This window comes from Trachypithecus francoisi, unplaced genomic scaffold (genome assembly GCF_009764315.1).
Source record: "Trachypithecus francoisi isolate TF-2019V2 unplaced genomic scaffold, Tfra_2.0 Lachesis_group7, whole genome shotgun sequence".
NCBI lineage: Eukaryota > Metazoa > Chordata > Mammalia > Primates > Cercopithecidae > Trachypithecus > Trachypithecus francoisi.
Genome location: NW_022681472.1, coordinates 35673584 through 35687952, shown reverse-complemented (window position 1 = coordinate 35687952; position 14369 = coordinate 35673584). Strand labels below are relative to the sequence as shown.

The window sequence follows — 14369 nt, the reverse complement described above, 5'->3', positions numbered from 1 at the left end:
TGACTTACAAAACTGGGTCTAGTACTTGTGACTCTGACAAGCACAGGGGATTATTTATTTGTTCTGAGGGACCTCTGTTCCAGTTAATCTTGTCTGAGTGATGTTGTAGGTGGTTCTTCTTCTTCTTTTTTTTCTTTCTTGGCAGCTGCATCACATTTGATTTATCCTTTTCTCCGTTGCACTGATTTTCTTTGTTTCGTGTTCTCTAAAGATTTAATCATCTGTGAAAACATTTGACTGGCTCTATGTTATTTTTAAAGGGGCATGTTGTCTTTGAAATCACAGAAATACCATGCAGGTCAGGGCTGAGAGTATGGCTTTGCAACAAGCCAGGAGACGCATTTCTCTGAGGGTCTTGAATGTTAATGGATATACTTTAGGGGGCTAGTTTTTCAATTTCCTGGGACCTAAAGTGTCTTCCACATGGAGTCTCTTTTTCTCTGAAATAGACTGTCTGCTCTTTTCCCTGTTTCTGAAACAGAGTCCACCCTTTTCTCTTTTTTCCTGGATTAGCCTTTTGTTCTATTCTGTCCGTTTTTTCCTTTTCTTCATAGCTCCTGCTTACAGTTTTAGCTTCCTCAGTCATATTTAAGCTTTCCATACCTTTCATAATCTCACTGTGGCCTACCTATTACCTCAAGGCTTCTTCAAGTCTTTTCAGCTTCTACTCATAATGTCATTTTACTTCTCAAACTAGATTCCTGAGTGAGAGCGATTGAATAGTTGAGCACCTCTTTTCACACCGGGCTCATCCACTGGCTCTTGATGGGTGGCTCTCAGTGGGTCAGGGTCCACCTCTAACCACCTAGCCAAGTCTGGGCATTCAGCATCAAGGGGTTCACACGAAACTACCGCAGGGCTCTCAAGAGGAGGCAGTTTGGCTTATTATGGCCATGACTTTGCCAGACACGGGGACTGAGTATATGTATCCAGTATATATACTCATCAAATATGCAAGGAGGTTGGATTTGGGTTTGGCTTGGTTATATGTGTTTTGGTAGGGGATGGAGATTATTTTGATTTAGTATACAAATACAAATTTTGTAGGCATTCAAATAGAAATGTCTAGGCTGGAAAGGCAGACCCACAGGTCGGGAGAGTGGATGTTAGAGTACTTTATCAAGTATTATGTGTGTAGAAATTTGAGTCCTAAACTTACATGAGATAGCTGAGTAAGGAAGTATAGGGAGAGAGGAGAAGGCCCAAAACAACTTAAGATGGGATTATAAAGAGCTCCCATGGAGGAGGAGAGAGAAGCTCTACAGGAGAGATCAGCAAATAACCAGTTTACTCAACAACATTATACATGGTTTTTAGAGAGAAAGATAAATGATTCAAAAAAATGTTTAATGACTGGAAATTTCAATATAGTTCTGTGCTAATAATCTTAACTTACTGAACGACTTTTGCTACATTCCTACCCTAATCCCTTCCTCATAGGTAGAAGAAGAAATCCAGACTCTGTCTCAAGTGTTAGCAGCAAAAGAGAAGCATCTAGCAGAGATCAAGCGGAAACTTGGAATCAATTCTCTACAGGAACTAAAACAGAACATTGCCAAAGGGTGGCAAGACATGACAGCAACATCTGCGTATGTTCCCTTGATCATACACTGCCCTTGGGAATGTAAAGGACACTGTCGTGCCTTTTGTCTGGGGAGGGGAAGAAAAAGAGGATGAGGATGCTTCAGCAGCTTTTCTTTGGACGACACGGCATACTTTTTTTTTCTGACTTTCAAGTGTACCTGCCTTTTTCGTAACTTAGATTTTTCCAGACCATTTATTCTAAGGAACAGAAAGAAAGCTAGCCAGTTGGAGAAATAAAATTCAAGTCCCATAAGTGTTATGTATTGACTTGTCACAAATATGTACATTGTGTCCTTTAGTCCTCAGAATAACCCAGTAAGAATGGGTGGCAAGATAACCCTGGATAAGGAAACAGGCTCAGACAAATTAAGTTTTCAGGTCACAAACCTCTCAAAGTGTGGATGGGGATTCAAACTCAGGTCTGGAGCCAGTCTTTATTATTATTATTAATTTATTTTTTTAACCTTGCTCATAAGATTCTCAGGTCATAGTCTCAGATATATACTCTTGGCAGAGGTCAATCCCTTAAGCTTTTTGTCTTTATGACCACATATACTATGATATAGCATTATCATAATGCAGTTTTGTTTCCCGCCACAAGGAGGAGCAAGCTTCTAGCAGCAGAATCCGAACTGCTCTGTCTTCTGTATTGAGAACCATCGGCAGAGCTGGTGAGCGTAGAAGTTGTTTTACAATTTAACTCTCAGAAGTGAGGCCAACTGTACTTAACATGACAGTACTTGAGTCCCCAATCTTTTGGTCCATTTTCTACCCATCTAAGTGGCAGTGGGAAAACATACAGGAAACTTTTTTTTCGACAGTATTACCATAAACCATGTTTTTTATTGGTATTTGATGTTGACAGGGTAAGTTAAAATGCCTGAGCATTCTTTCCCATAATGTGGGAATTGTTTTGGTAGGTACGATATTATTTTATTGGTTTTTTTTGTTGTTGTCGTCGTTTTCTTGTTTTTGCTTTTCCCTTCTCTAATCTCCAGGTAGCTGGGAAGGAGGTGGCAAATCATACCTTTGCGTGATAGCAGATACCAAACTAGAATAATCTGAAGCATTGCATATTTTACATACTTTGTTGAAAGTCCATGAAGTCCTTATTTGGTAGCTCTAAAGACATGCAAAATTTTTAAAAAAGTATGCCCATAAAATGTATTTGGATAATAAAATACAAATGAGTCCTACTTATGCCAACAACTAATTGCTTCCGGCCCTTTTTTAGGAAATCAAGTTGACAAAGGCATCTGAGGAATTTGATTTCATTTTTGTTTTGTTTAGATTATGTGGAATAATTCAAAATTTGTTTAGATTTTGGAAAAGAACAAGAGGTGTGAGTTCTTTCAGGCCTTTGCTTATTTTCATCTTTGTTTTATGATTATTTTTAGCCCTTACCTTGACTTCTTTGGCCCTGACTTTATAGGCCTCTGTCTTTCTGGCTGGACTAGGGCACTGCAGAAGATTGTGCCTGAGCTTAGGGTTGAACATACGAAGATGCGGTGATGCTGCCCTGCTGGTTATGAAGGATTTTAGAAGTTCTGAAAAATGTTTTCTCTTTTTGAGAGTTCTCCAGCAGGTGGTGACCACTGCACTTGAAACAATTGATATTAGAAAAGATCAGCTGACCCTTCTTTGCTCTGTGTGTTTATAATTTAATATAGTTACAAGAAGACATCTGAAACCTTGTCCCAGGCTGGACAGAAGGCCTCAGCTGCTTTTTCATCTGTTGGCTCAGTCATCACCAAAAAGCTGGAAGACGTAAAGTATGTCCTTGTTTTTCCTTGCTCATTAAGTAGCTGACGCAAATTAAAATGTTATTGTTGTTGCATCTGTTTCCTGACCTTGGCTGTAGTTGATGCTAGCTACTTCTGTTAGAGTGAGGGAGGGCACTCCTTCAAACTCGTACCTGGAAGACTCACCTTAGGTCTTCTAGGCCTAGCATTCTGACATCAAATGATCATCTGATGATCATTTAAGGTTGTTGAAAAGTTCTGGTTGTGAACTTCTGTGTCGTTTTAGTTCTTCATGATCATGCAGGGTAAGTATGTCTTTGGTTGCAAATTGTGATTGTGGGCAAAGCCTGGTGTGTTACTAGGGATGACAACAGGAGCATTGAAGTGCACGCTTCGATTCAAACTTGGCTTCATGTTCTGTATGTGACATTTTATACCATGGTGTGATTACAACATGCTCATTTGTGCACTGATTTATTCTAACCAGTAAGCTGTAACTGCGTTCATGCTTAGGCCAAAATCTTGATTTTGAGTTGTTGCTTTTTTTTTTTTTTTTTTTTTGCATTTGTACTTTAGATTAGTCTGCAGAGTTTTCCTTGCCATTTTGATAAAACCACTTCACAGTGCTTTTGTGTCCCCCCTTCACTCATGTGGATTAGGATAGTGATGAAAATGACAAATGTGGTTTAAGTCAGCTGTGCTTCTGTTGGCATGCAAGATTTGTGTTTTTTAAAAAATGCTCAGATTGCATGGCTTTGTGTTTTGCATTTGTGGGGAAAGTGTATCTTACAACCAGAATTTCTTGGTTGAATAGGTTTGGTCAATTTATGTGTTATACTTTATACAAAATAACTAAATTCCTCGCTCATTATATTTGGACTGTCATCGTCTAAGCATAATGTAATAAACATAGCTTTCTTGAATTCTCTTGACAATTATGTATATATCTATTAGGTGTTCATTTTCTCTATGCTGACTGAATTGTGTAGCAGTTTAGAGCCCAGGGAAAACATTATACGTTTTAAAACTTAGGTTATTTAATTGTTTTAGATTTATCAGAACTTCTTTCTTTTTTAATGCTTACTCTGGCTTCTTACAGATTGCAAGCCTTTTCACATTCCTTTAGGTAAGGAGAGTTTGAACCATCACTGCAGTCTAGCAGTTGTATAAGAAAAGTGTGCTGAGATTAGATTACTATGCTATGTTGGATGATCGTGTTTGTCCAGTACATAATTTTCTTGCATTTGGAGTATCTTTTTCTCTAGTGCATTCCTAATTTCAAGGGAGGGTTTCTTGTATACCATGGGTAATTGATAAATTAAAAGAAGTATTTGACACTGTGGTTCAACGGATATGGAAATGATTTTGACATTTCTTTTTTACTTTTTTCTTTGGTAAAAAGAAGCAGCTTTACCGTGGCATGCAAAATTCCTCCCTTTTAATGTCTGACTTTGTTTTTGATGCTTTTGTTTCTTTGGTACTTTTGTAAGGATGTTGGAATTCTTCACCTGGGTTTCATTATGCAATTGTAATAGACTGCATATGTACTGCCTCCTGATGTTAGTCTTCCATCTTCTATTGGTTACTCTACTTTTTTTTTTTTTTTTTAAATTGTGGTAAAATATACATAAGGTAAAATCTACCATTACTCTGTACTTTTTAATACTTGTTTTACTAGCTTATAGTTTTTATGATTTTATTATTTCTTTATACTTGTTATATTCTCAATGTCCACAAGGCAACTTCATGGTTTGAAAAAGGAAAAAGTATATTAAGCTAAAAAAAGCACATTAAAAAGATGTTAGCTCAAACTATGCCTTATAGAAAGAGACTTTGTGATGCTGAGCAAACCTCTGTCTTTCCCAGGCAGACTCTATGATTATCTAATTAGTTGTTGGAGGCATCTAAGGTGGAGGAAAGTCTTTAGAGTGTAAGCAGGAAGGATAATATAGTAGTCTTCATCTCTGTTCCTATTGATGAAGATTATTTTCTTAAGCAATCACTCATGGTAGTCTAGCTACTTGCCTTTTTAAGTAAGCAAACAGGTACTTATAGCTTCTGTCTCGGTGACACTTAGTCCTGGAAGTCAGAGTAAATTATAGGGATATATAAACTCTAAATGTTGAACTATTTAAAGCTAAAATTATGCTAAAAAAATCAAGTAACCAATGATAGGTGATTGTGCATCGTTGGCATTCAGTTAAAAAGTGCTCTAAGTAACTGAATACATCACCCATTCTGCTGACATTAGAGTGTCTACTGTGGACAGGTCCCATGGGCATAACCGTAAAGAAGACATGGCTTTTATTAGAATCAAGCTTAAAATCTTAGAGTGGAGTAGGGGAAAAGTGGGGACTTGGGATAAGTTAAGAATGGAAGACCCTCATCAGTACTGGTTATAAAATGTTAGATGTGATGCAAACATCAATATAAGGTATAAAAGTAAGGGCTATTGAGGACGATGTTTCTTCAGTATATACCACTAGACTTTTCTATACCTTTAAAGAATACCTTTCTATACCTTAAAGCCATACCTAGATATGGCTCAGTGTGTGCTGTCTTATTAATTCATCAGCAACAAATTACGTTTTGCAACCCCTTTCTAGCTCATTTTACAGTCACTTTGTCCATTTTGTTTAAAAAATATTGAGATTATGCTGTACCATTTTCAGTCTTGTTTTTAATAAATATTAAGTTTTTATGAATATTTAATTGCCCATCAGTATGTGAGGGTTAAAGTAAGGCTTTTGATTAAAATTTGGAAATGAGAGAAATGAGATTATCTTTTGAAAGTTAAACTTTGTAATTCTTACAAATCAAAGGTTAGGTAAAAGCATTTAAAAAAATAATTCCAAGGCCAAGAAGTGATTGTGTTCTGATTTAATGTGTTCACATACATAAAAAAAACCTACATCTTTTAGATTATGTGAGTCACAGAGGCAAATATTGGCCACATTCCCTCAAGAACTATCCAAGGAAAGAGAGCTTAGGCTGTAGATTTTGAGTGTCACAATCCCAGCAATAAGTCCTTTTCTCCCACGGAGATGGATGCAGTAGGCTCCTTTTGCTAAGTGCTATGACATAGTTGGTTAATCCTTAATCCCACTCACTGTTTGTTTTAGGTCCATTTTACCTGGCAAACTTATACCAGTGATTTTACTCCCTAATGTAATTATGGATATAGAAGGAGAAAATGCACCAGTTTTGCCAACCTGAATGTATTAGACTCAGCAACAGTTTTTATTTTACATAGTTGATAAATCAGCACTTGGGATTTAAATATTTGCCTTTTGCCTTTTTTGTGGGGAGGGAGATGTATAAGGAAACAGAGCGAGCTGCTTTTGATGTCCTGAGAATGAGGGGTGGTGGTGGTAGTGAGGCCAAGGAGGATGTGGTCCTGAAGCAGCCCGCTTTTCCCTCAGGTGGCATGATTATATTTCCCCTCCCATTTGCATATTTTCTGTGCCTATATGAAAGTATTGACTCATGCCATTTGCATTTTGAGGGAAACTTTAAAAGAACCTTCTCATTTCAGTCAGTGCCAGGGTTAAACATAAAATTTTGGTGTTATTAAAAGCATACCGTAATATTCAGTAGACACATTTGTCTAATATTTTTGGTATATTTAAGAGGAAGTGCTAATTAATTTTGCCTTTATTTCCAAAGAAAATTTCTCCTTTTTAAATGTGTGTTTCTTCATGTACCCCTGTAGATATTTATTTGTTTTGGGCTCATTAAAGTCTTGCTAGACAATTCCCTTTTGCTGAAAATTTCCACCACTTAATGGGAAGAGAAATGATCTCTTTCCTCGTGTCAGAAAAAGAATGTCTTTTGATTAGAATTTGAAACACTTTAATGAACTTTTCTGTGTTTCATGCTCATATTCCCAATTTTAGTTATCAAAATTGTTTATTCATTTATTCATTCATTCTTTCACTCAGAAGTATTTATTGAGTGCTAACTATGTGCCAGGCATTGCTGTAGACTTATAGGGGTGGAGCTGAAAACCAAAATAATGCTGAAATTTGAAAGCTTCAAGGTGATGTGCTTATATTTCCCCTCCTGTTTGCATATTTTCTATGCATATGTGAAAGTATAATATACAGTAGATGTTAATTCGTGTTTCAATTAAAGTCACATGTTATAATAACAATTAACATTTATAAGCCCAGTGAGACAACAGTACCTCAGAAGTAGGTACTATTGTTGTTTTGATATTTTAGATGAGGAAACTGAGCCATAGAGAGATTAAGTGACTTCCCCAAGGTTGCCCAGCAGGTGGAAGTGGCTGATCACCAGGACTGGAACCAAGCACGCCTAGTCCCGGAGCCTGCACTGTCCTCCTGGGCCTTCCCAGAGTAAAGGTGGTTTAAGACAGCGCCCCTCTGGGCACTGTCCAGCACTTTGAACAATAGCCGCTGTGACCACAACATCAAGAGATTGTGTGAGGGCAAAGTGGAATAATATTACATCGATAGCTGTGAAAAGCATACGTGGTACATAGTAAGCATTCCAACATGTTAGCCATTAACTGTTCCTTCTCCTCCTTCCTGTGCTGCGACTTCCTTCCTTCTCCTCCCTCTGCCCCCTCCCCTGTTATTATTATTAAGGATGAAAGGATCTGATAACTGTTAGAAACAAGGAATTCTTTTAAAAAAATCAATTCAGCTGTTTTTTAAAAAAAGACTTTTCAAATAAGAGTAAATGCAGTATGAGATTGAAAAGTACTTACTGAGAATCCGATTATCCTGATTTTTTTTTCAGTGTTTTGAGGAGCCCGGGTTTGCATTCCTAGTTTGATTACAGATTAATGTATTTGAGGGTTACAAATAAGATACAACATTTTTAATAAAATGTGCCTTATAGATGGTAACTAATTCTTACAACCTATCTATTAGAGATGATTCTGGTCCTGTAGCAACATGACATTTTGCTTTTGAAGTTTTCCATATTACATTTAAGCTTGAATGAAACTGAAAATGATGAGCAAGTTGAAGCTTTGTGTAACTTGCTATAGAGAAGCCAGAAATGAAAGAACAGCCACCCTATAGTTAGATTATGACTAGTTATTAACAAAATTGAATTTCATCTAACTATGGATTATGGGGAGGATCCAGCAACCAGATAGAATTGAAGCTAATGTGTGCTCCTTTTCTTCCTGCTAAAATAGCTACTGTAAAAGCAGAGAGACCTTGCCTTTGACTCTGTTAACTGATTTTACTCTGTATATTTATCTTCAAGGTGATATAATGCATACAGAAAAGTACTCAATACCAAATTCACTTTAGTGATTTTTTCACAAAATAAACACTTAGTCTAATCACTTCCTTGCCTTTCCTTATATATTACCACTGAAACATATTTAGTAGGTATGTGCTGGGTAAAGTGGTATAGAGCCCGACCGATCCACTGCTGGAGGAAGTGATATTTTACATGGGTTCTTAGGGACAGTGACTAGAATTAGCTGTGAAATTTTGAAATGTGTACTTATCCACCGGTTTCCTCATTTTGTTGATACTATTAAATTCAATGTGTGGGTCCCCTGGACAAGGAATTTATCACGTATTTGGCCATTACTCACCTTCTTTTTCAGTGATTTCTGCCAAAATGAATGTTCTAATGAAGAGTTTTGATTATTAGGAACAGAAAGCTATGTAACTTTTAGCTTACCTAAAAAGAAGAACGTGTTGCACAAATACAAAGTTTTTTTGTAATTCAAGAAGAGAAAAGGAAGCAAGGCCAGGCTCCACCCAAACCAGCTCCATCAACTGGGAAATTGAAGTAGCTTCTATTATAGAAACCAAGAAACCTATTCCTCTCCTGCCCTGCCGGATTCCCTGCATGATCACCTCTCCTGACCTCATTTGCTCTACCTCTCTCTGTGCTTGTATTCGATTCTTTCTTTGGGAACTGGTTTCCTCAGCGTTCTGTCCGCTTTCACCTGGTCCCGCCAGATCTTCTTCAACATCTAAGTGTCCAGAAGCTTAGTGTCCTAATTACAATATGCTAGGATAAGAGTCTTAACTGTCTTCACTCCTTCATTTTTCATACATTCCGAACAGTTTGTAGGCCACTGGGAGGTTAGCGGTGGTGGGTGGTGCTTCACTGATCCACTTACCATATCAGTTGTGCTAGAAGGTAGTTTGTGGCAATGTGACTATTCCAGGCAGCTTCAGCAGAAGGGTCTGAGGAAGAACAGGTGGCACTTAGAGTTCTGGTGTTGTAAATTTAGAGACTGGGACCAACAGTCTTTGATAGATCCAGGTAGGAAATTTATCAAATTCCTCCCAGAATAGATTATTATAGTCTTATACCGTAGGTATTGACCGCCATTGTAGGATAGAGAGAATGATGAGTTACATGTATCTTTTCCTGTTATGTAAGACATTGAGTACAGAGATGCTTAAATATTTCATTGATAATCTTGATTACACAGATTCCCAGCATATTTGACATATATCCATATATCACAATCATTCTCCATGTTATCAGATATTAATGCAAAGTTAGATTTGAGGAGCTACATTGAAGACATGTTACCATTTGTAACAAATGAGTCTTTAAGAAAAGGAAATCATAAGCACACAAAATATTTAAATATAACTGAGAATTAATACCTTGAATCTACACACTTTACCCAAAGGAAAGTTTATTTACCAAAGTCATGCCAGTGGTCAAACTATTATAAGCATAGTAACAATATTAGCAGAATACAGTCATTTTACGAGCCTAGGAATGAAGGCACTCTTATCTCGTGAGGTGGTCTCTATGGGAGATGGCTAAGAGTAGATAACCTTGAACCTGAGTGGTCAGTGAACTGCATTGTCCTTGAGTGGGCAGTTACCCCTTGACTTACTGGGGTCCTTCCCTGTCCTTGCTTGTATGTGTATATGTGTGTATATGTGTGTGTGTGCATGCTTCATTTTTGAGGGGAGGCGATAAACATTGAATTAGAAGACCCAAGTTCTATTCTTGATTCTGCTGTGACCTAGGGTAACTCATTTAACTCCTGTATGCCTTACAGCTCTAGGTGAAAGCACTTTAGTTTTCAAAGTGCTATAAAATGCAAGGTGGTATTGTTAGCTCTAGTAACTCCTGGGAATTAATTGGCTCCTGAATAAAAGTAAATTATGTTGGAATAACCTCAATCCCCTCCACCTCAAAAAGTAGGTAATTCTTCATGGCACCAAAAGAATAAAGCTCCTGGGAAGCTAAGTTTTGTTAGCTTTTAATAATGTTGAAGCACCACTATACTAACCTTATTTCTATCTCTTTTTAATGCTGCCTCTTAGTATACGTTCCATTCAGCATTCAATTAGCATGCCTGCTATGAGGTAAAGTATATTTTTATGAAATGTAGTTGGTCTTATGCTTTATTTTTCTTTAATTAGATGTTTAACTTGAACTGTTCTGAATTAGGGAACTAGAATTCCCCTTGAAACAAGCTGTGTGTTTAACCACTCTATCAGTTTTCAGCTACACGTCCTCTAATGTTGGGATGGGTGCAAGAGATCTGTTAAATGTTTTGATTTTGTTTTTTAAAAGTTATTTCTATTTTATTTTGTAAAACCTTTATTTCCTGTCTGAAATCTGTTTACTTCACAAAGTGAGCACTGCTTGTTAACAAACCTTCTCTTGTCCCGCCACCTCCGTCTGCATTTGCTTTAGTTACACTCTCCTTTTCTACATCCTTCCCATTTTCACTTCCCTCGTCCCACTGTGACATTTGAAGCCAACTATGATTTAATTCTAGTATCTGCTTTCATTAGCACTTGCAAGTGATATTACCTCACCTAACCTCTCTAGAGAGGTAGAGGATTTTTAACAATCTGTGTTAGGCTTAAACTTCAGTGTCCATCAAAATCACTTGGAATGCTTGTGAAACCCCTGCTTGCTGGGCCCCACCTCTAGGGCCTCTGATCCTGTAGAGTTGGGGTGGGACCTGAAAATTGGCATTGTGCATGACTTTCCGATAGCTGCAGCAGCAGCTGGTCTGGGGCCCACACTTTGAGAGCTGTTGGCTTAACTGTCCTGCCATCACCACCGTGGGAAGGAAGAAACCCCTTTTCCCTTCTTTGCATTTTTCATCTTGGTAGTAGGAAGGATATTCAAGGTCAGTTGGATAGGATAACAGCATTGGAAACCCTCTGTCCAAAGCGCCTTTGTGAGAGACAAAGGCGCTGTGATCCTCCTTAATTAATATGGATAGATGTGAATGTAACATGGATGAATGAATGTCCTGTGGGCTCAGCGTGCTCTCCTCATCCTTTGGGACAGCGTTGTGAAGTAGGCAAAGCCGTTTCTATGCTTCTCCCCCTTCTTTTTGGTTCCTGCTTTCCCTGTCTATTATGCTGCTCCCTGATATTGAATCTCATAAGCTTGTCCCACTTGGGTGATGTATGTTCATGTAGAAATTCTGCCAGGGAAGATGTGAATCAAAATGGGGATTTTAGAGCATAGTACCTTAACCAAAATTAAACGGATCTAATGGTGGCATTTTCTTGTACCATGACAAGTTGGTTGGGGAAGTGACAGAATTGCTATTTTACCTGGCTTCGTTCCCTCTCCTCACACACGTACTTGACCATATCTATATTACTTATGTCTGAGACTGGCCCTATTCGTGGAATCAAATGCATACTCTTAAAAATATGAGATCAGAAATTGAGAATCTTACATTATAAATACTTGTATGTATCTGCACATATATGATACAGATAATTATATCTGTTCTTTTGCCGATTGAGAATAATGTTGAAGAGGAATATAATCAATGATATTTTCAAACTAGTTGGATTTTTTTTTTCAGTATTTGTATTTACTATTTGTTTTTCTTTTCTCTCCATAGAAACTCCCCAACTTTTAAATCATTTGAAGAAAAGGTCGAAAACTTAAAGGCAAGTAGAGAGATGAACAGGGTGTTTTTGATACATTGCCTGGTGTCTTAATTAACTTTGGTGTGGGAAAATCATTGACATTAATATTTCTTTCTAAAAATATCTAAAGAATGTAAAGAACTTTACTCCTTATGTTACTAGTGGACATTTAAGGTGTTATGTACTCAGTATCTTTTTAGTGTATGCTGTAGCATGGCAGCATGCCACTACTGAAAGGAAATGGACAATTTACAAAGCAATGGCACTTTAGAAATTTGTGCTGCTTTTTGCTTTATTCAAGTACCTTTGTAGGTGGACAAAATTTAATATAACTTTCTTGTCAACAATTAACAAGAATATAGGAAGCACAAGAAAGAAAACAAAAAATTGGTCCTACCACTCAGACAGTGATATATGTCTGTACTGTTACGCTGTTATGCTTTAAAAAAAGAAGTAGCCATACATCATAATCATTTTCCTGTATCAGTTAGTATTCTCTTTCAATGTTATGTGCAATGGCTGCTTGTATATTACTTTTTTTTTTTTTTTTTTTGAGAGGGAGTCTCGCTGTTACCCAGGCTGGAGTGCAGTGGTGTGATCTCGGCTCACTGCAACCCCCACCTCCTGGGTTCAAGCGATTTTCCTGCCTCAGCCTCCTGAGTAGCTGGTACTACAGGCGTGTGCCACCACACCAGGCTAATTTTTTTGTATTTTTAGTAGAGACAGGGTTTCACTGTGTAAGCCAGGATGGTCTCGATCTCCTGACATCGTGATCCACCCACCTCGGCCTCCCAAAGTGCTGGAATTACAGGCGTGAGCCACGGTGCCTGGCCTGTATTACCTTATAATGGATATTATTTGTTCAGTCCTCAGTTGTTGGACAGTTTTATTATTATAATGATGCCATGATGATCATTTATGATTCAGTTTTTATTTTTTGATTTCTTTGATTTCAGTGGAGATGAACATTTGCCCATAATAATGAGCTTTATTGATTTGTAAATTATATTATCTTTGAGATTATATTCAAAGCTATGAAATCATCAACTCTTAGGATCACAAGCAACCTCAAAAGTTGTCTAGTTCCTATCTACTCCTCGACCCTCTCTACGGAGTTTGTATAAAACCCATATTTTCATTACTTCCTAACTCTGATAATTATACGGGATGTATTTTAAGGAGTAAAACTAGTATCTTAAATGTTTTTATATCAGTCAGTTTAAAAACTAATATTCAGTTTAGTCTTTGAGAACTTTGAGTCACGAAATGCATCTTTAAAAGCAGGGTACATTTATTGAAATAAAACACTCTACAGTGATCTGGATCTTTTTTATTTAATTTTTTTTATTATACTTTAAGTTCTGAGATACATGTGCAGAACATGCAGGTTTGATACATAGGTATACACATGCCATGGTGGTTTGCTGCACCCATCAACCCATCATCTACCTTAGGTATTTCTCCTAATGCTATCACCCCCTACCACCCCACCCCCTCAGATCGTTTTTTTCTTGTACATACAAACATTAGTACACACCTTTTCTGTTTGTATGCAGACATATGAATGTTTTTTCAGAAGAGGAGTTACATTGTACACCCACAGTCCTACAACTTATTCATTCAGCCCTCACTAGCAGGATGCTTTGTGAGCGATAAATGCAGGAACCTGTTCTTTTTGGTCACTGATACTTCTCAAAGGCTTAGAACAGTTCTTGGTATGTTGCTCAATATGCATCTGATGAGTAAAAATATATGTAAGAGTCATTCTTTTATGTCATTTCAAGAGACCTGCTTTATTTTTCTTAGTGCCAAATCATATATCTGAAAGCAAACTGTAGTTGCAGGAAGTCAAGGATTACTAAAAATCAGTTCTCAATATTGTTAGGACTGTTATAGCCTCTCCTTGAAATCTGCCCCAAGTGTTAATTTTTGAAATGGCAAATTTGAAAACCAGGAATCTTATGTGTTTTTGACATTGGACATGAGGAGAAACTTCCAGGTCATTCACTATATACTCTCCTGAATATATTTAGATTCTATAAATTATAATGAAATCTGCTTTAAAATATGACTAGGCACCATTCAGATTAAAAAATGTAATTTAAAAACAATGTGTTGGCTGGACACAGTGGCTCACACCTGTAATTCCAGCACTTTGTGAGGCCAA

The 14369-nt window shown here is 37.3% G+C and overlaps 1 protein-coding gene across 8 annotated transcripts in view; it reads left to right on the top strand.

The window, feature by feature from the left end:
- Nucleotides 1–14369, top strand: part of TPD52 (tumor protein D52) — a 140773-nt gene that overhangs the window by 119677 nt on the left and 6727 nt on the right. For 3 of the 8 annotated variants that reach the window (XM_033203567.1, XM_033203564.1, XM_033203568.1), the window contains exons 3-7: nt 1441–1589; nt 3255–3356; nt 4426–4452; nt 10619–10660; nt 12175–12223. In XM_033203567.1, the coding sequence (XP_033059458.1) occupies nt 1441–1589; nt 3255–3356; nt 4426–4452; nt 10619–10660; nt 12175–12223 (369 nt within the window). The remainder of the gene's footprint in view (nt 1–1440; nt 1590–3254; nt 3357–4425; nt 4453–10618; nt 10661–12174; nt 12224–14369) is intronic. The other 5 variants (XM_033203570.1, XM_033203571.1, XM_033203566.1 and 2 more) reach the window with 2 other exon arrangements.